Genomic DNA, 22,868 nt, shown 5'->3' with positions numbered 1-22,868 from the left:
ACAGTGCAGTCAGTCACTCAGTCACTACTAGTAGGTGTGTATAGAGGGGAGAGTCTGGTAGATTTAGAGGACATAAAACTAGTAGATCTATTGATAGTGCTGTGCACTGTGCTATCAGCTACCTATTGTCAGGGTATCTTCTATCACCCTCTAGGTTATCATACGTCACCCTCTTATAACATGTTCTGTACCCACATGGTAGAGTCACACTCAGTGACGTCATCCCTGTTAAGGCCTATATATAGCTCGATCTGTGCACCGCTTGTCAGTTGTAGCAGAACTGCCTAGCCGTCACCTTGCTAGCCGCTCCTCCAGCACGTACTTGTGCTGTGTCTGTCAATCCCCTTACTTCTGTACTCACCGAGCCACTTTATTATAATAATAATAGATCTAGTGTTAACCGTTCGTTTCACTGATCCTGCCATAGTCATACTTGGAACTACTAGAGTCCTGACTCTCAGTTACTACCGTAATCTATCAGGGGTCGCAGAAATAGACCCCGGACACCTATCTGTTATGTGACTCTTCAATGTCTAGAAGATCTGCATTCCTGAAGTGTTTTTGTATATTGAAGCCAGTTAAATGGTCAATATTTAGCTCATTACCTTGCTCCATACAAACTTTACAAAGCTAATGAATAGACTTCTCAATAATTGTTTACCCAAAAATCCCTAAGTGGTAAACACTACCTTGGCCTGTTGGCCATTATTGAAGGCAATAAGTGCCTTTTTTAGCCATCCATTATGATCCATATACTGTTATTGTTAGTAGGCTAATTGCAACATAAAAAATAACACTTCAAAAAGACAAAAAAGTTGAAAAAATCAAAAAAATCAAATAAATAAAAAAAATCATGAAAAAAAAAAAAAATCGCCAACCCTGGTTTCATCGTTGCTGGCGCGTAGTACAGTGTTTTGCGAGTCACATAAAGCAAACAGAACTCGAGTAACGCATACGGTTATTTTTTTATAGTTTTTCATTTTTCGATGCGTCCTTACTCCTTAATGTGTCAGAATATACCGCGTTTACCCTATAGCCTCATTCTTCATTATTTTCTTCATTTCTTGTACAACTAAGTAGGAAAAAATGGTGTAAGTTGAAATATTCTCTTGAAAATTATCACATCTCACCAGACTATAAAATGTAGTTTAGAAAAGTTAAAATCAAAATATTGGCATTGTTTCACAAAATTCACACTTGCACTTTGCCACTTTCTATTCATTTTTATATTTGTGAAAAATGAGGCATAAGCCAGTCAAGCCATCTTTAAATTACACAAAAATGCCACCTTAAATTCAATTTTTCAAATCCCACCTTAAATTCAAATGCCACCTTAAATGAAAAAAGCCATTGAAAAAATTCAACAAAGCCTCTTTTAAATTCAACAAATTCAAAGAAACTTTTATTTAGGGCATAATTTTTTTACTTCATGAAGGTTAATTTGTTGTTGTTCAACTTACCCTGATGACACTGACAACTTGTCAAGGAATTATTATTTATTATTTAGTTTAATTTAAATCAAACTTTTAAGTGTTTCAATTTTCATTCTGATTCCTTTAAGTGCAAGTTTTATCATAGAGCAGTTCTATAGGTAATATAAAAGAATGTGGTCTTATGACATTTTGAATTTGAACCAAGCGATGCTTCTTCACGGACCGCTGGTGCCACACAACACTCTAGCACCTGCCCAATTGGGCCAAACAAAAGATAGCTACGCACCAAATGAATGAAAGGGGTGGGCCAGCATTGTGTTGGCAGCAAGCTGGGCCAGCAGCTGCGGCAGCTTGCCTCTTTTGGTGGACTGAATTTGAAAGCAAAAGGTGTGGATGAAGATGAAGTGCAGATTCAAGTCCATAGGAGCCTAAATTTTAAAAAAATTTATGTTTCTGTATGGATTTCAATGCTGTTAACATTGAAAAAACTTCAAAGTATCTCTCATGTAAGAAATACTTGCTAAATAAATGTTAATTTGGATATAAATGTCACTTGGTAACAGCGATCCAACTTGGAGCACTTAGTTTTGGAGTGATGTTTGTAGCCAAATAGACTAGGTTGGTGACTTGGTGTGGAGGTTTGATTCTGCAATTGTAGAGAGGAGAGTGTCTTTAACACTGTCAAATAACTTTGAGTGGTCAGTGGTTGCTGCCACAGTAAAGGCTGGCAATTGCTTTGCGCTGAAGCAGTTTGAGAGTGATAGAGGTTGAGTGACATGGTTTTAAGTCATGCTGTGATGTGTCACTTCCTACTTGCGGATGTAAACTGCTTGTGAAATGCTGTGTGGATATTGTGTTGGGAGATGAAAGGGTATTGTTGAACTGGCTAGGTGGGGGTTGATTGAGATTCCCAGTGAGTGAACAGAGAACTGAGAAGCTTTCAATGCTTGGATGGGTAGGTGTGTCTGTTGCTCGATTTAGGAGATTCATAGGCATTCTGTGCTCTAATCATACCTCGTTGCTCATCACTCAGCTGGAAGTGAGGGTTGGTGGAGGGAAAGAAGTCTTTCCTGAATCCAAATGGGATGTGATGTTTTGCTGCAGCAGCCACAATGCCTCTCAGAGATGCCTCACCTCTATGCAAAGAGGGCAGACATTGCCATAAGTGCATCCTCAATCTTATTTGTGAAGGCTTATCAGTGGGCTTTGTTGAAGTTGATAATTAAGGTGTGCACTGATGATAGCAAGGGCATGGAGGCAAATCAGAGAGTCCTTGTTGAGGATACCAATGTTGGAGACCTCTCTTGCAGTAGGTAGTTCTCAAGTGATGTTCATCGAAGGTGCCTTTGATAATTCAATGTCCAAGATGGCAAAAAGGTAGACCAAGGAGCATGATTTGTAGGTTGATGATGCAGATGGAGGAGCCATTACAAGGAATGGTTATCACCATTGCCTCCATTGAGTTGTCACTGGTGAAGAGATTGTTGGGATGATTGTGTGCAGGGGACCGGGGGGATGCTAATGCACAACAGTGTGTCTGATGAAGGCAGGTATGCGGGAATTAGCTGTCACATTTGCATTTTTAAGATAGGCAACCGTGACTTTGTGTTTGATGATGAAGGAAGAAAGATATACTTCGCTGGGTTAAATGCCATTACAGTTGAACTAGAGTTTCATGGGAGGAGGTGGCTGGCACAATGGTGAGTCAAGGTTGAGGATGTGGTCAGGCCAAGCAAGAGCAAAGCAACCTGGCTTTAGGCAGGGCAAATCCAGTCGAGGGTGTCATGGGTTCGAGTCAAACTTCATGGGTTCACCATGAAGTTAATGCCTCAACATGTCACCAGTAGGGAGCAAACAGATTAAGTGGCACCAAGAAAGAGGACACAGAGGACAAAACGAAGGAGCCCCACGAAGGAAGAGGGAAGAGCATGAAGGAAGGGGCCTTTTTTTAGTATGCTAGCATGGGAGAATTGTGTAATTTTAACAGATTTTCATATCTGTAGTACAAAAATTTTTTTATTAATAATATTTGTAAGCCATTTGAAGAATTTATGTTGTAAGCTAGCTATTACCATAATTCTGTCAACCAAAAGAATATCTTGGGCATTGAATTATTGCAGGGTATCAATCGTTGGGCTGGCTGTTTACAGGCCCTTCAAATTATTAACATCTTGATCCCAAAAGCTTTGTTGATAATTTGGTTTGCTTTTATCACAAAATTTGAATTAACTGAGATTTATTCAATCTTGTTTACAAAACATTCAATCCTAAGATGATATTGTGAAGTAAACATGTGTAAGCATTGGAACATAAAGTTTAATTGTATATTCTACTTGTGCGCTGTAACAGCTTCCAGTCACAGCAATACAAAATTCAATGCCAGGCAATTGAAATAATTCGTGATCTTTTCATTTCAGTCGAGCTCCAGCAAAGGCATGTTGGAGTGCATCAATGCCTTGACTGAAATAGCAACAGCTTTTATCAGAGATGGGGACACTGCTGCTTCCATAGAAAAAAAGCCTGGCAAGTTTTATAGAGTTTTGTCATAAAATAATCACTTAAATGTTCCGAAATTAAACTCAAACTTCTGTATAAAATTTGAATTGATATGGTTTAAAAAGTTGATGCATATATATACTGGTAAAGTTGTTCATATTAATAAAGTTTCTCAAAAAATTGTGTTCCTTACTAGATTTCTTTTGTTATTTTTATTATTAAAATTTTCATCTCGATCTCACTGATCTTCTCTGTGACACTATGGTATATATACTTTGTTTAATTTTTTATTCAATTATAAATAGTACATGAAATTTTTATAATTTAACAAGGTTGGTCAATAATCCATAATTGAACTCTTCACTCTATTAGAGAATTAATGTTTCCAAAGTAATAGAGCATTTGTTGATAATTTTGTTTTATACAGATGATCTGAAGGATGCAGTTGACAAATACAGAGATTGGATTCAGTTACGGTACACTGACATCATCTCAAAGTTTATTGAAAATTTGCACCATAAAAGTAAGTTGTGGGAAACACAAATGGCTCCTTTGAAAATGGTCTTGTCCTATGTATATATTTGATATGCTATAAAGCTTTAATCTCCCGTTCTGCTTCAGCTCTATGCAATATAAGGTGCTTTTTGTTGATGGCTGTGCCTTTTTGTTGATCTATTGCTCAAAGTTTATGTAAGAGGTTCATAATACTGGACTTTTAGCATGGCTGATTTGCTTTTTTTTCTCTATTTGTGTTTCACAATGCCCATTCTAATTGTTGATATTTGTTGCTTCCTTCAATACTCAAACCGCTTGTGTGCTTTCCATTCAGAATTTGCCATCGCGGAGAGAGCCCTCATGAGTCTCCTTACACTGATTAAAGAACAAGCATATGCTGATGAAGAATTCCCGTGGGCTACTTATCAGGTTTGTTAGTTTGGATTGTGCAACTACAGAAAACTGATATATGCCATACTCTTGCCGGAGTGACAATGCATCTAACTGAATAATAGGATATATTTCAAGTAATAAATTAATGTTGAGGCACTTGTATACGTTTTAACAAGTTATGCCATTTGTAATTCGCGAACTGAACTGAACAGTGATTTGAAACAATCACCATGCAACCGTCACATTCCATAGCCGTCAGAGCCTTGCAAATTAACTCACTCATTATGTTTTTTCCGCTTTTGGGCCCACAGGAAGTTTTGAACGCGCTCCTGTCACCCACAGTAAACTGCCGCAATCTCATCAAAGTTCTGCAGGATGTGCTCCAGCATGAAGATCTTGCCTTCTATACATTCAAGGTAAGTGATGGGGCTCAGGAAAATTGCTTTGTAATCAACAAATAAGAAACGAATCCTTCAATCTATAACATTTATTGACAGTATAAGTCATCTTACGATTTGGGAGTTTATTTTTTTGCGTAATTTATCGCGTTTTTCACGGGTGAATATGACAACTTATTTCCGTTCTTGGCATTATTTTCTTTCAATCAATGCTGAATTGTAGTGATTGGATGATTTTCTGTAAATCAACTCTTCACTTAATCTTCTTCTAGGAATGCTGTTGACACTATCTGAATTCCTTGCTTCCGCCTGTTCTCTCTACGTTTTAGGTATGATCATATAGAATGTGCCTGTTAAATTAACAGGGTTATACAGATTTCATGCATGCTGCTAAAATGAAATTTTTTGTTAGCTCCTGTTATTTTGTGCAGGTCGTGAGCTCAATGGTGACTGACGAGACCGAGGATTGCTCGATGGTGTACAAAGCTAACCTGGTGACGCTGCTGCTGCAGCTCGACCTCCCCGGCAGGAGCAGAACTCTGGAACCCCCGCCGTTGTTTTGCTCTCGTCGTCCTGGTCAGTGTCGTGCAAGCCTAGGTTCTATTTGTTACACTCTCGTGCTTCACGTCTATTTGCCACTTTTAATAAATATTACATTCTGAGATTACTGATTTCATTTATAATTTAGCGTTGCAGATATTGAGTTTAATATGCGTTGAATATATGATGATAGTTATTCATGTAATTCTATCACACTGATAATTAGTTATCGAGCCGTCCACGCAAAATATGATAAAAATAGATGATTCTCACACTAAGTTAAAGGTATTGAAATAAATTGTGAAACGCGACTTGAACGATTTCAGTTTTTCCGTTGAATTTGCAGAGATGGCAGAACCAAAGAAGAGGGTGCAAAAGGTAAGCAAGGAGACAAAATCTTCCATTCGAAAGAACAAAAAGAAGGAAAAGGAAAAAGCTGCAGCGAAGCTCCATAAAAAGCAGCAAAAGAGCAAATATGAGGAAGTAATAAAGCAAACAATTTACGGCGATGAAGAAAAAGAAACCAGTGCTGAACTTCCAGATGACGTGGAGAATTTAGACGAAGAAGCACCGGAAGTAGGTTACGATGCTGGACATGAACTGGCACTGGACGAGGACGAGCGTCAGAGGAAGAGGGATGACGAAGAGTTCAAATCTGCACAGAAGGTTAAGAAGCCAAGAAAACCACGATGGGGAATCGAAGATATTGTTAACCATCCTCCTGCAGACTTTGAAGACCCGAACTACGAACCCATCGGCGATCGCAAGAAAGTAAAGATCAATCGCAGTGAAAAATTATTGCCTTTTGATCTGAACGAGCAGAGTACCTTGAAGGATATTCTAGACGCCATGTCTGACGAAGACAGTGGTGAGGATGACGACGAAGATGACTCGGAAGGAGGTCCCGTGTTCATCTACAACCACGACCGAGGCCGCCAATACCTCACCAAGATCTGGGAGACCGTCATGAGCTACACGCTTAACGAGGAGCTCTACAAACGCTGCCTCGTCTTCATACCTGAGAAGGTCATGAAGTATTTGTTGGACCCCATCAAACTGACGGACTTCTTCATGACGAGCTACAACTTGGGTGCGTCGGCGTAGCTAAAACAGATTGTGCTTGTCAATTCATAAGTAGCATTTATATTATGGCTTAAGTTTCCATTACTAATATAATCATATTCTCCAGTGAGACTAGTCTAAATACCATGTATTTGTCGCCTATCCGGACGTGATTCATCTACGATAACTAGAAATTTTGATCTTTATTTCCATTGATGAGAGCTTATCAGTCCATTGTTGAGAGCTTACATACCTCGTTCTTTTTAAATATGGTTATGATAGACGGTAACTCTTGTTGCCATGCTTCAGTTGTCAAAGATGACGACTTTTCATGATATTAATTCTAATCTTCAATCGTTCCAGGAGGTGGTGTAAGTCTGATGGCGATGCATGGAGTCTTCTTGCTAATGAACAAACATAATCTGTAAGTACCTATCAAGACTTGCATGCCTACCACAGATGGGGTTCTTTTAGCAAGAGTAATTTTCTATTCATGTCACAAGTGATCGTCTGCATGCTTGCTGTTGCTGACACCTCTTGTGCTGTTTGGGACAGCGCTTGGGCGTCGCAACCGAGTGACTCGCTCATGTCTTACGAGTGACTCGCTCATGTTACCAGATGTCTTACGAGCCGAATATTTTGAGTTTTTTTTAGCGTCCGCTTTTTTTTAATTGCCCGTATTTACATTTTAATTTCAAACAAATCTTCTTTAATAACCATCCATCGAGATGCCATTAAATGTAGAACATTGTTGCAATGCACGTGGGGGCTTCTTGTACTATAATAAAAGTAAGTCCATAATCACTATGTGCTACGGGTTATCTTTTTCATATTTGTCAAATTGAAGGTTCATTATAATTGGACGTTCTATCGTAATTCATGTAAAAAATTGTCATGCTGAACATAAGGAATATTTTCGAACCTATAGGATGTGGCCTTGGGGTTTAAATCAATTATTGAAAAATCGATTTTGCTAGGAGCTTAGTGACAGGTTCCTCGAATACTGATCGAGGCTGTATCATTGAAAAAATGGCTAAATAGTGTAATATTTAGTACTTCTAATGTATAGAATGTTGAATATTCGAATATTGCACAAGTGTTTTAGAAACTAGGTATTAACATTTTCTTGATGGCGCACTACAGGCATTATCCGGACTTCTACAACAAAGTATGCAGTCTGTTGGAGCCTAGCGTATTCAACGCTCGATACAAGCCCCGCTTCTTCATGCTACTTAACGTGTTCCTGTCGTCATCACATCTGCCGGAGTACATGGTCGCTGCTTTCGTCAAGCGCCTGTCACGACTCCTGCTCTTCGCCCCTGCCAACTGCTCAGTGCTGGTCGTGAGGTGCATCATTAATGTGCTGGCGCGCTTCCCCAGCCTCAAGATAATGTACGACGATGAGCAGGAGACGCCCGTAGCTTGTGATCCTTATGATGTCTTCCAAGCCGACCTTATGCAAACCAAAGCCAACATGAGCAGCCTGTGGGAAGTGGCTACCGTTAGCCACAAAGCTCCTGAAAAGTTGTACAAAGCGGCGAGCTTTGTCAAGCGACCCGGTGACCTGGAGGAAGCTCCCCTCAACAGTTATCTTGAGGTCGAATATGACGAGGTGAGACGATAACGCACGACGGCAAGGTTAGCTTTACGAGCGGTGGGTCTTGTACAAAGTTGGTTTCATTGTCAGTTCTTTTTTTGCCGAGTTAGGGATACCTGTGTTATTAAAAAAAATTTCTGCCCGTTTATGTTTTCCCTGTGGTCGGTATTAATAAAATTATCAATTTTTGTAATACATTACATTATAACTGGATAGAATAAATAATATTTTATCCAGGTAAAATTCTGTATCTATAACTATTTCTCAACAGTTGGACACTATGGATGCTGATGCCATCGAGAAGATAACCAAAGTCGCCACAAACTTCAAGCCTGTTCAAGGACTTTTCAGTGATCCGACTAGTAATTTAAACGTTTTTCTTAAATAAATAATTACACCGGATACTTCGTTCACAATGTTCCTTTCTGGTTTTTGATAAATATTTGCATACATCTTTGTGAAAGAACGAAAAAATTATGTTCATAGAAAACTGTTGCGTTCCTTTCTGATTTTTGATAAATATTTGCGTACACCTTTGTGAAAGAAGGGGAAAAATGATGTTCATAGAATACTGTTGCGAAACTGAACTCGTGTAGCGGGGCACATTTTTGTCTAAATACTGATAGCACGAAGTTGCTCGACAGATACAAACTGTATCGTCATGAAAAATGACCGAATAGTTTGCCAATGACGCGCAAATTGATTGTGCTGATTACGTCTGCCTGTCTTATTCTTAATTAAAATAATATCACCAGGTTCAGTATGCCCATTATACACCGATGAAACGATAAATAATACATGCATACTTGTTCGAACTTCGCCTAACTCTAAGAGCATTTTTTCCGCGTGATTCTTTAACGGTGGAATATAAAATTGCAAATCACGACCAGAATTCCATCTTGCACAAAATGCATGGCAAATTCGTTCACCATACCGAAACTCTGAGAATAATCCAAGACGAATTTTCATTTATTCAAGATATCATGGTTAGCAAGTTACGCATAAATTATATTTTCTGATTAAATAACCGGGTAATAAGCAACTTCATGTGTACCACACGAGTCAATGGAATTTCTCCAAACAACGAACAAGTTCTTAATGCGCGAACAAACGAAGGAGTCTCAAACCTAACGAATTAACCAATTAGCCTACCACACTAACAATTCCGTCATTGTCGTGGCCGACACAAGCAAAGCGCTCCTGTAGACGTTTAGAAGTGATTCATTTCTGCCAGGGCTTGCGATCGATGCCTCTATGAGCGACCACGTGCGCATTCCTGCAGGAGTTCTCGTAGACGCATCCTGTGGTGCGCCAATAGTAGCACTCGCCGTTGTGGGTGGGGCCGCGCTGCTTGCGGGAGTCGGTGTCCTGGAACGACGAGCCGTTGGTGCTGCACGAGGGGCGGGAGAATCGGTCGTGACATGACAAAGCTTACGAGACAAGCACCAGAAACAAGAGGAGGAAAGAAGGTGCACGCTCAGCCCTAGGGATAGTCGCGCTAAATTGAATAAAATTACAATTCAGGTGGAAAATCGATAGCAAGAAGTACAGTGCGTTAGTCGAGGTAGATTAACACAAAATAAATTCTTCATATCTAGGCAAACTCTACATACGTGGATTGTATGCACAAAAAGAAAAAATGTTTTAGCAAAGTAAATAAGTAGCAAATCTTTGTTATTCGACAACTGCGAGCCTAAAAGTGACACTGAAGCTCAGTTAAGGAAGAACAGCAACTTGCATGGAATTGTTTTATGACTAATTGGCCATTGAGAGCAAAAGAATAGGAAAGTTCTACCATGCAATGGGGAACATGAATCGCAAAAATACACCAGATGTATCATGCAATCTCGGAAATCTGATTAAAATTAATGGAAAAGTTAGAACTTAGCAATGGTAACATAATGAAGCCAAAGCTTCAGGACGTTAAGATGAAAATGAATGTTAGTAATTGAAAAAGTGTATTTTCTTTTCTGAATTATCAAATGAATGAAGCAAAGAAAATAGTATGTTTACTAGTCGTCTAAATATCACCAGATTCTCATGCAAAAAGAAAAAGAAAGTTTTGATAAAACTAAATCAATCTCTGTATAAACCCAAAAGGCACAGAACGTGCAAGGCTTGATTCACGTATCACAAAGAAGTAAACAACTAATTCCGGTCGGAATGACCCTAATGTACAACACGCAACCACGGCTCGTGTGCATAACATCACCGGTTAGGTTGACGCGTGTAACGAGGATGTCCCTTCATCTGTAGATACTTACAGAATACGAAGAAGTAATAAATTTGTTAAGAACCTATTACTCAATTTAATAAATATTTCTCTGAAGAATCTCAAGTACAACAAATGATGACACTTGTAACGTCAAACCTAGCCTGACTGTCGCTTCTGCCATACTCTTTCAAGTAATCTTTTTCATAAATAAAGATCATACCTGTTTCTAATTGAGATCGGATGAAACCGCAAGAACATCGGATTTCTTAAATTATAGGCAGTGAAAAGCCGGAAAGTCTAAACAAATGTCGATTAGCATGTGTATTTCATAGAAATATGGAACACTTCATTTAGGCCGATGCAAGAAGATCCACGAGTCGACCAATGATGGGATCATTCAGGCGCAAAACCAATGCATATATTGACATGCACATAAACTGCTTAGCTTGCAGTGCTCCATACTTCAATAACTTAGCATTTCAGAGCATAAATCGGGAGGTAAAAACATTAATTCCTCGATAAAAGTGAATCTTTGAGAATACGAAAATGCAAGATAATTGTGCAAGAGACGTAAAATCAAACCCAACTACACGAAACAAGCCAAATATCAAATGTCACGAAGCACTGTGTGTCATGTACACGGGCCGAGCTAAACTGAAAGCAGGCGGCTCCCATCTAACGACTTGGACGCCTTTCATGGTTCTTGTGAGAAGTTAATTCGTGAATGAACAACAGAAAATAACTGTCGACAGCAGTTAAGAGTTAAATAAATTCATAACATCCTAGGCGAGAAAGCTTCAAGAGAAGCCAATGACCCTTACCGGAGATCTGAATTTATATGGAGTATTGATGCCGTGTAGAAAATATGGATAAAGTCTACACCTTACTAGCACAGACGCTTGGTTAATCAACATACACATGACGACAAAATCAATTTTTTTCCACTTCAAATGCTAAAATGTTAAGCAAATTTAGAATAAACATTAATAACGAAAGCAAGTTCTGAATTCTACAAGGTGCCCATCATCCCTCACAGATACATTTGGATGTAAATTACATTTCTAACAACCGGCCAAACGAAGGAAGATCAAAAGCTCACACATGGTAACTTGAACTGAAGTCGAGTACATTATGATGGTGAGAGCTTCTGCATCAGAGTACGAGTACATTACAGTTGATTAATAATTACTGTCTTGTTGAAAGAACTAAGCCACTCGAGACTACCGAACAGAACTAATTTTTCGCCATTTTCCAAGTTGAGAGGGAGATAATTCGAATATAGTGAATATAATATAGCCCGTGAAAAGAGTGTGGTAAGAAGGCAAACCAAAACATTACTGCTATACGGAAATGAAGTTCACTGAAAGCGTCATAGAGACGACGGGGGCCCAACAACAAGTCGCTATTGAATGACGCATAACAAACGTCTACCCAGGAAGCGCTCTAAAAAAATCCATATTTAATACAAATATAAATCAGAAAGTGTCATTCATTTCAATATAAAGATTTTTTAACTCACAATGAAAAGATTAATTTACGTTTTTCGAGACTAATAATGTGCTTACAATGTAATAAATGTTTGTCGTGTTTGTGTGGACATGATCAAGACTTGACAAGCATTGAAAGCCGCAATGAAAATAGAAGAAGCCTATAAGCCAGCCTGCCTGTTAGGCCCCATTGCGTTCCGTCTTCTGGCGCCGCCCTGTGGACCCGCTACACTCGAAGTGATAGGATTGTCCGGAAATTTAATGAGAAGGCGCTGGCCGTTGACGGTGTGGCCTTGCAGTGCGTTCATGGCCCGACCTGCGCTGCTGCTCTCGCTGAAGTTCACGAATGCGCAGAATTTCTCCTTGAGTTGTCGCACGCTGCTCACATGGCCGTGCCTGCCAGACGTGCGATGAAAATTCAAATAAAATGAAATAAACCTACGAGCATTACCTCCAATTATTAAGACAGTCGTACAAACAGAAAAATGTTACTACTATTGAACGATCTGAACTGGTTAATTAATTCTTAAACAAAAACATGCATCAACAGTTTTTACCTCGAAAAAAGTTTTTGGAGTTCCTTCTCGGTAACTTCAGGAAGAACATTGCCGACCCATAACGACGTCAACCCTTGAGGATTACGGGGACTGGAAATAAATGAACATGAAATCAAGACATCAAATACCTGGGCATATTACATGGAAACATTTGACGAGGGACTCAGACACGGAGCACCAGTGTACCAAATGAGAGAGATATCGGCATTTTTTCCACAAGCAAATCTAGTTCTTTTGAACTTAAAATTGAATTTTATTTCGCAGTCAGTGCAGCCAATAGAAATGTAAAGCATAACTGCCTGCCTGTCTTAAGTGAAAATCTTTCTGAACGCCTCAAACGCTTGGCTGTAGTCGCACGGTAAGCAAGCAATATGGTGGGAGAATGGAGCTTGGGTCAATCACAATATTGCTACGTTGAGTTCTTTGCTTCAACAGAACTAGTTTTCTTTGAAATTCCAATTTGATTTAAAGCAATTTCAAACAAACAATAAAAACTTTCAATTTGAAAAACTGAGCTACAAACCACAAGCACAAACAAAAACTATTGTATGAGAAATGAAGTAGCTCCTCACTGCATCTCATTATTCAGCAAGCGTTGGTCATGATACGGTAAGTAAAATAACTCACTTCATCTTAACATCGTTTTTGACGTAAGTCTTCTTAGCAGTAACAAGCTGGCTGTCGGAAACCTTCCACGCGTCGCTGGTTTCCTTGGCATCTTCTTCGTCCTCGCCGTCGGAATAAAATATGCATGCAGTGGCCTCCTGAAATTCACCCGCCAGAAGCGCGTCCAGGGCCGGCTGAGGGACAGAAAATATATGAAACAAAACAGACAGAAAATATATGAAATACAAGGATAATTTTTGCGATTTTCATATTTTTATTGCAGTTCAAAGTAATTTTTATCTATATACAACGTAGTTTGATGGCAAATCAAGAAGTCACTTAAGTTGCAAATTCCATTGAAAGTTAGGGTGCAGATGTTGAAACGTTGAGAAAAGTGCGTTCAAGCGCGTAGTGTGTGTAAGACGGAAATACGGGATTGTTTCCGAACCGTTAAACCGAGTTTGTTTCCATCAAAAATCTGTGAATTGAGGAATATCCTATCTTCTTATCAACATCGCATATTTGGCATTTACTTCGAAGGAAAGGATTAAGGATGCGCGACGGCTAGGTATAAAAGGAGCGACATTTCATGCACGAGGTTCTTGGTTCTTGGGAGCTACCCACACACGTCACCGTCTGCAGCTCTGCGGACGTCGTGACGGTTACGGCCATGCGCCAACGGATTCAAACATCTCCGAACATTAACGGCCGCGATGAAATGAGATTCATCAATGCCACTACGATACGGGCATAAGAGCGTCTATAGTAAACAAGTGACAACGGTGAATTTGCTACATAAATTTGCTCAGCTAACATCAAAACAACGCGCCGGCCGTGACTCAGTGGGGAGACGGGCACGATAAGCAAGCAGACGTGCAGCGATTAAAAGGCCAAGATTAAATTCTGAAAGTATGGTCACCGTCGACATAGCAACAGCAACATGAAGAGCTGTGNCAACAGCAACATGAAGAGCTGTGAGCAACGTCACTGAAGCAGAAGCCATCACAGCCATTGCGAAGTACGACAGTCAACGACTCCACAATCAGACCGACCATGAGACAACGAAAAGGCAAGACTACGCATCTATGGAGGCAGATACTTCAATGTATGAGCGGCGGCGTCCTTCGGGAAGCCAATAAGTACTTGGCTCGTCCGTGGTGTTGTGTAATGCAAATAAAAATGGTGGAGGCAAATAAAAATGGTCAGTAAGCCAGTGATTATAGTAGAACTACCTGGAGCCTTGGTGCCTTAAAAACGGACGTATCACCACACGCTTACCTGGCCGCTTCTACCAGGATGCGCAATTACAACATTACAGCAAACAACAACGTACTAGCGCGATACGTCTATTTGGAATAATACGATCGTCATTATAACAGAGGACGTTTGTGATCGATACGGTTGCGGCATAGCAACAGTACCACTTGACGGGATCGCTCTAAGGTTCAAAGTTGTCTGGTAAAGTATTAAATTTTTAATTTGTTTTATAAACATGCAATTGTGAAGCGATGGATTCAGCTCATTACGTAAGAATTAGTAGTGACTTCCTGAATGATTAATGTGAATTTGTTAATCGTTTCACGCATGCTTGTCTTTAGTAACAGTGATTTTTTCGTGGTAGGATGTTGTTTTATTTTACCGGTTCAATTTTAAAAGTAATAGTTCTTCATTTGACCTTTTTTTATTCCATTTGCCGTGATAACTTCCTATGAAGCCACCTTCGTCTAAACGCACTTCTTAGACCCTTCTCGGTTGGCTATGCTTCCAATTTTAACAATTCATATAACGCGCTGAAGGTGCATAAAAATGACTAACTTAAATATAAAATTAAGATGTATTAAGAACGAGAGACGTTTTTCACAAATCATCAATAATGAATCTATGGTAATTCCAAGTTTGCTGTCAGAGAACTATCCAAAAATTTAGTAAACTACTTACTAAAAAATAAAACATGTTGACTATGTTTAGGTTGACGATGATACGCTTGTGCAAGGCTACATCAAATGCTGCTCTGCACTCCAGGCTACCACGTTAGTCTCTAGGCATTGATCTAATGATTCCTTATCTAGGCATTGATTTCAACTAAGGAGCCTTGTAATTTATTCTCATTCGATTTCTGGAGAAAAACCGTCATCATTCATTATTATTTCGTTCAGTAAACTCAGCTGAGTCAGTGAATCAAATTCACAGGTGATGGCAAAACGCACCAGAAAATGTATTCTTCCAAAATCTTTCAGTTATGAGCTGGTTTCATTTCATTCAGTGATGAATTCACTTTAATTCATCCAGTAATGAACTCACTCCAGATCATTCAGTAATGCATTCACTCAATAATTGCTGGCGAGCCTGGTGCAGAAAGGTGCTTCCATGAATCACTTGCCAGTAAGGTGCCTCCAGTTCAGGAAGCTTACCTGCACTTGACGATACTTTTCAATAGCTCGAGTTGACTGCTCAACAGTAAAGCCCATCTCAGTGAGGCGGTCACGCTGCACATGGCTGATCTCCTCCTGCGCTTCTTGACACGCAGGGTCCAGCTGCAGCACTCGAGAAAACGCCTCTTCAGCCTCCGTCAATTGCTGAAACATTCCATAAATTAGGATATGACAAGAGATAAATAGAAATCTTACAAGGTTTGCAGCACAAAACTTCTCCGATCGTACTTCAGTCTTCAACAAGTTCAGAAAGTAAACTGAAAATCAAGCAAAAGGCACATTTGTTAACAACCAAATAATCTTATAGCCTTCAGATCTAAACTCAAGAGACTTTGACTAGCAATAAGAGAAATGTGTATAATCTGGGACACAAAAATCTATTACTTTTTATCAACATCAATATCCGAAATACTAAAAAAGATACTCTAAAATATCTCAAAGAAGCACTAAAATCAGAAAATACAGTCTAATTAACAATTAAGTTATTTTCTGACACAGGGTAAAAAATCTAAAAGATGCGCACAATGAAAATTACAGAAGGAAAGATGGAGGTTATGAGTGGAACTTACTCCGAGTCCTCGCAAGGCGCGCCCTCTTCTAAAATATCCTTTAGGCCAACCAGGGGACAATTGAATGGCTTTATCCGCGTCAGATAGCGCCCTGCCCAGAAATTAACCTTCAGTGACAAGTGACAAATGTAAGAGAAAATAACGTTGAACGAGTGCATCCAACTGTACCTAAATTAAACTCTATACATGTACAATACATTAGAACAATGCTTACAATTTTGATAGAGCAATAATCATTTAAAGTACCGTAAGGATAATTCGAAGTGAAAAAATTCCCATCCCAAGTAAATACTTGAATAATTAAAAGATTAGTCTACTTGGAGTGGACAATGGAACTGAAACCAAATTAAGTGAATAATTTTAACCTTATAACCTTAAGTCATCCATATTTTGTAGAAGGCAACTAAAATTTTCAGATTAAGCATAAATCAAAAGAGTTGCACTACAGCTGAGCGGAACCAACTACATTAACACGGCATTGGTGCAGGTTTTGAAGCCAATACAACAGTTAATTAAGAACGAAAATGATCTGTCAACTGCGTTCATTTTTATCATTCTGGTTTTGAGCTGAAAAGAATACTTGGTCGTGAATATGATAGTGCAATAATTTTATGTTTAAAAGGAGCCAAATAGAAGATACATGAGGCCAGCCCTGCAATTAAGCCATGATTGTGAGGCTACATAAAAGCCCTTGGCTCTTGGGGGCATCAGAGACCACAAACATCACCTAACCTTCAATGAAAATTTTCAGCGTTCAGGCAACTACCACACTTATTCAACTACTCAAGCTGCTTCAGATATTTAACAAAACAAGGTGCCTATCCATTCCACCAATAAAGCAGTTCATGATGCCATTGAGTAACACCTCGCCACCCACATTATTGCAGCCATTGAAATCGGAATTCAGGAATTCAGTTTAACAAAAACACTACTTTAGTTTCAAAGTGTTCAAGTTGTTTAAACTCATTATGCTGTTGAGTAAAAGCAGCACTTACTTATCAAATTGTTTAAGTTGTTCATAGCAAAAGGAGCGATTGCCAAGGAAGCGATGGTCATTAGGGTCGTAAGCAGCAGCCTGAGTAAAGAGTTTAACTGCGCGCTGGTGGAGGCCCTGGGCGGCGGCTTCATTGCCCTGCACGGCCATGCCACGTGCCTGGACTTGGCGGTTGCGGAGCACCTCAGGGTCAACTGTGGCAGAGAAGCTTTCAGCTATGTCAACAATCAGGCAAATATGTCATATATGACATAAATTTCATTTCATACACTTTCATGAATAAATTTACACAGCAGATAAATAAGGTAAATTCAAATTTAATGTCACCAATGAATCAGTGTGAAATAAGAAGCAATTTTCATAAGTAGGATGCTACTTTTTATCAGAATAATTCGATATGCAACACATCATGCCTGTGTCAGGACTCACTATAAGGATGGTTATCATCTACCACAGTTTTTCTGTTGCTCAGGCTCTTAACAGTTGCTCCATTGGAGTTAAGAGGAGCCTTCACTCCACGTGCCGATAAAGATTCCGTCAACTCCAGCTGCTCTTCATCCCCCTCAGATGAACATTCTGAGTCGTCGCCACCTCTGATTTATGGATGTTTTTGAAAATGAAAAAAATATACAAAGATATTCTGATACACATTGGGCAAAAAATGTTCATCATTCAACATAGAAAATGTTTTTCTTAGATTTAGGTAAAGGAGATAAGTACCTATTTCTGCAGGCATATTAATGAGATAACCTTCCTATCCTTAACACCGTAAGTGTTGGACAATGAAAAAAAGACTCAAAATAAAAAAAATGGACATTGTATCCTGAAATAGATTAATCTATTGATATTTTTAATATATTGTCTTCCCCATTTTTTCCTTTAGCAATCAACAAGACAATTCTTGCCATCCTCCTCTCATTCAGCCTTCACAAGCTCTTTGAATCAAATATGTTTATGAGCATTAAATCTCAGCCACAGTCCCTTCTTCTGCTGAATTTACGAGTACAATCACTGCAATCCCCTCCTACCCTGTTCACTCATAAAAGGCACCATTACCCTTATCACTAAAATCACCTCAGACATTACTTGTCTTATGTATAACTCACATTACATTTTTAGGTACTTCACAGTTTTTTCTACAGTTCATCATAAAACAGTGATCCTCTCTCTTCTCACTCTTGCTGTAAATACAATAATTCACACATTTACAGTCACACTGAAGTCTGTCACAACCTCTGCCAGCATCAAACATACGTGGGCTTTGCTCTCACTAGCAGGAGTAGGTAGATATCAGTAATGGTAGGCTTGCATACATAACCAACTTGCATATACAATAATGTAGCAAATTATAATAAACAAATTATTCTCTAACACTGTAGCATAATGAACAAAAGGTGTAATTTAAATGCATCAGCATTGAAAATTGTATATATCCATTCATATTTAAATTGTCCCTATTTTAAACAGCTTAGAATATGGTAAGGCATCTACATTAGCTAATAATGGCTTTTTATCAAGATATCATGAATAGAATATTATACTTGTATAATATTCTATTAGTGTCTGCAAACACAGACAAAAAATGTACTTACAATACAAAAGGCTTTTTCTTCAAAATATTGTTTTACAAAAGGCTTTTTCTTCAAAATATTGTTTTAAGTGGAAAGTTCCTGCATCACCCAAGATGGCTACTCAAGTTTTTACTGAAATAGAGAATTACAATAGAAGAGGAAATTCAAAACAAAAAATAATAACCTACAAATTATTACTTACATTTTCCCGTTATTATTGATGAATTTATTTTCATTTTTATCATTCGATTTCTTCTTTTCCTTCCTGCGTCTTTTCTTCTCCTTCTTTTTCTCAGCTTCACATTGAAGTGCAAGAAGAGTGGAGAGATTAGTGGCATCATCATAAACTCTGTGGTGCAAACCACTGCTACAAACTCAAGAATATAACACATCAGAGTCACAGTATACACCTAACTTCTCAAGGCTCAGTGAGTAGATACCATTAAAAATTTATCACTAAACATGCCATGATGTGGTGAGGTCCACCACAAGATACTAAACAAAGTGACTTCCTTCACAGTAAGCACCTAACAATTTAGTGCTTGGTGCATAGCAATGTACACATCACTAAACCTGCCATGCTTCACACCCTAAAACAATCTTATACAAAATGCATCATATTTTTCATTAATTCCTTGGTTAAGTAAATATTCAACAACAACCAAATAATTTTGGCAATCCAAAAATTCTTTGGGGTACATAAATTTTTTTTCCTAATTAAAAAATTTTGAATTTAGAAATAGACAAAAATTAACTGTGTACTCACCATTGTTAGGCTGGTCCCGCTTATGAGGAGGCAGCAATTGATTATAAGCTTGAACAACACGTTCTAATTTCTGTAGGAATAACAACACAATTGAGCTTTGTGGCTGCTCAAAGCAGGCACTGTTCTAAAGCATAAATTTTCATCAAAACATTTAAATTTTTCATATAAAAGCATAAAATCATACTTAAAAAGTAAAAGACTTCACAAAATATGTTGAAATTTCACACAAAACAAATCCATCAATTTGATGAATTGTGATAAGAAAAATAAGATTGCCATAATTTCTGACAATACCGTATTTCATTTTATGCCCAAGTAATTTCATGAGGACAATTTGTTAATTTTTCAGGTTTAAAATCATTTTTTGTTTGAATGGAAAGTAACAGAACATCTCAAGAAAAAAATTTTTTTTTTCATATAGCCAAGATTATTCTCAACATTCAATAGTTACAAGTGTTAGACAGTTATAAATGATTAGCCTGTCTCAGTAATTATCCCTCAATTATCATGTAGCTTGCCAGAGTTGACCTCCCTTTTCTTACTGTACTTCTAGCTTATTATAACATTAATGGAGACAAAGCACTTTGTTGGCACTGTCAACTGCTGTGGTCTTATAAATATTTATTATAAGAGTTGTTACTTACTTTAACATCTTCACTTGCACGACTAGAAGACAATTTGCTGCTTAAACTGCGATAGCGTTGTGTTATGGCATCCTTGTCAACACCTGGAAAAATACATTAACAACTAAAAACTGGAAAAATTATAGCAAATCTTGCTCCAAGAATCTCAATAAATCATGTCATAATTTAAAATTTATATTGGTCATCAATAGTGGCAACAAAAAAATATGAGTAAAAATATAATGAGTTATGATGAAGTAGTAATGATAGCAGCATAGGTTTATTTCATTGAGAGTATCAGAGAGTGTATTGTGTGGATATTGCACAAGGCAGAACATGTAAAATAGCAATGTCATATGAAAGAATAAATCATTTGTGGTGATGGAGAATGACATAAAAATAATTTCTTACAATGTTCACATAAAGAATGATTGGATCAATGAGACGCAGTTCACTGTTGGAACATAAAAAACTGTCATTAAAGAGAGTATGGTACTACACTAAAATTATAATATGTAATCAAGCAACAACATTTGACATAGAAAAGCTCTCTACATTAAATTATATAATTCAAATCATGTCATTCAAATACTAGTCAAGTCAGTTGTAGAATTTTCTCCATTTCCTACTAATCAAATCATTGCCATTAACTCAAACGAACTGCACACCAACAAGGCAACTACATATAATAATATAACACATGGTGACATTTTTTCTATATATTTTAAAGAATTGGGTTCAATTACAATCATCTGGTATTATGGAATATGGTCAGTAAACACCAAAATTTATATAAAATTCATTGAATGCACAAAATAAATACGTGTATATTTTAGTGAATTTATTATATATTTGGCCATAGATTGGGAAGTTTAGCAGAATAAATTAAGTTTAAAATTAATAAATAAGAAAATAAATCTCAAAGATTTTACAAATAAGAAACAAATCCTAAGTACTCACCTAAAGGAAGTTCTAATATTCTGAAAGCTTCTTTATCAGATATTGCCATTATTGTAAATAAATCACCAAGCTTTGGCAAATTGAATCAATATATGTGGGAAAAATCTGTCCTTCAATTAATGCAAAAATATCTGCAAACATTCAACAGGAGGAACTTGAGTCAATAACAGAAGAATATCTTGCACAAACACACCTGCAATAGTCACAGACTTTATAAACAACCCACGCTAATTTGAGGTAGAAATAAAAACCCTAAAACACAATCTATACAATACTAGGCCCTCCAACTTCTTCTATAGTCATTCCAGACCTATTTTTAGGCAATGAATTCAAGTAAATGACCACCAGATATTTTCTTCATATCAAAGTCATTTGCCTTTTTTGCACTTTGTATAAATTCTTAGACGCTTTTTGGAAATTTTTGTCACATCATTGTTAAAGGAATATACTTCACAGAGATTTTTTGTAAGTACAGTCAAAGGGGGTAAAAAGGGGTGGTTTTGAGCTTTTTTGTTAATAACTTCTTACAATGAAACATTTCATAAACAAGTTTGGGCTCATTTTAAAGGTCTTTGCAGAGGCTATCGCATGGCATCTCCAAAAAAAGTCTATATGCTATTTGTAAGGTGCTGACGCAATATAAAAGCTTCCCGAATTTTTCTGGGAATGGGGTAATAAGGGACACTAGAAGTTAAACTAGATTTTAAAATATTTCAAGCATGCTGAGTGTACTCATCCATTACTATTTAAAGAGAGTATGGTACTACACTAAAATTATAATATGTAATCAAGCAACAACATTTGACATAGAAAAGCTCTCTACATTAAATTATATAATTCAAATCATGTCATTCAAATACTAGTCAAGTCAGTTGTAGAATTTTCTCCATTTCCTACTAATCAAATCATTGCCATTAACTCAAACGAACTGCACACCAACAAGGCAACTACATATAATAATATAACACATGGTGACATTTTTTCTATATATTTTAAAGAATTGGGTTCAATTACAATCATCTGGTATTATGGAATATGGTCAGTAAACACCAAAATTTATATAAAATTCATTGAATGCACAAAATAAATACGTGTATATTTTAGTGAATTTATTATATATTTGGCCATAGATTGGGAAGTTTAGCAGAATAAATTAAGTTTAAAATTAATAAATAAGAAAATAAATCTCAAAGATTTTACAAATAAGAAACAAATCCTAAGTACTCACCTAAAGGAAGTTCTAATATTCTGAAAGCTTCTTTATCAGATATTGCCATTATTGTAAATAAATCACCAAGCTTTGGCAAATTGAATCAATATATGTGGGAAAAATCTGTCCTTCAATTAATGCAAAAATATCTGCAAACATTCAACAGGAGGAACTTGAGTCAATAACAGAAGAATATCTTGCACAAACACACCTGAAATAGTCACAGACATTATAAACAACCCACACAAATTTGAGGTAGAAATAAAAACCCTAAAACACAATCTATACAATACTAGGCCCTCCAACTTCTTCTATAGTCATTCCAGACCTATTTTTAGGCAATGAATTCAAGTAAATGACCACCAGATATTTTCTTGATATTAAAATAATTTTCCCTTTTTTGCACTTTGTATAAATTCTTAGACGCTTTTTGGAAATTTTTGTCACATCATTGTTAAAGGAAT

At 37.5% G+C, this 22,868-nt stretch overlaps 2 protein-coding genes across 3 annotated transcripts; one reads left to right on the top strand and one right to left on the bottom strand.

Annotated features, from left to right (window-relative positions):
* Positions 1–3,850: 3,850 nt before the first annotated feature.
* On the top strand, positions 3,851–8,816 carry LOC108674105 (nucleolar complex protein 4 homolog B; the record flags this gene model as incomplete). Its single annotated transcript, XM_018162008.2, is given in 9 exon segments — positions 3,851–3,956; positions 4,357–4,452; positions 4,759–4,853; positions 5,129–5,233; positions 5,647–5,791; positions 6,102–6,845; positions 7,181–7,241; positions 7,961–8,429; positions 8,686–8,816. Coding segments are annotated over 9 exon segments (1,938 nt in total), but the record flags the coding sequence as incomplete, so codon positions are not given.
* LOC108674104 lies at positions 7,914–22,615 on the bottom strand. 2 transcript variants are annotated; one of them, XM_047881842.1, is made up of 12 exons: positions 22,423–22,615; positions 20,256–20,338; positions 19,612–19,681; positions 19,048–19,141; positions 17,704–17,867; positions 17,276–17,468; positions 16,281–16,371; positions 15,691–15,855; positions 13,301–13,473; positions 12,674–12,763; positions 12,294–12,512; positions 7,914–9,804 (listed from the first exon to the last, which is right to left on the bottom strand). In XM_047881842.1, the coding sequence occupies exons 1-12, from the start codon at positions 22,469–22,471 to the stop codon at positions 9,636–9,638; spliced, it is 1,560 nt and encodes a 519-aa protein (XP_047737798.1). In that variant the 5' UTR covers positions 22,472–22,615; the 3' UTR covers positions 7,914–9,635. The 2 variants fall into 2 exon arrangements, with proteins under 2 accessions (XP_047737798.1, XP_018017496.1); XM_018162007.2 differs by lacking the exon at positions 22,423–22,615 and adding an exon at positions 21,195–21,387 and having other exon boundaries at positions 8,906–9,804.
* Positions 22,616–22,868: the final 253 nt, after the last annotated feature.

Source organism: Hyalella azteca, unplaced genomic scaffold, assembly GCF_000764305.2.
Source record: "Hyalella azteca isolate HAZT.00-mixed unplaced genomic scaffold, Hazt_2.0.2 contig8979, whole genome shotgun sequence".
NCBI lineage: Eukaryota > Metazoa > Arthropoda > Malacostraca > Amphipoda > Hyalellidae > Hyalella > Hyalella azteca.
The sequence above is the reverse complement of the archived record's forward strand: the minus strand, read 5'-3'. Positions and strand labels throughout refer to the sequence as shown.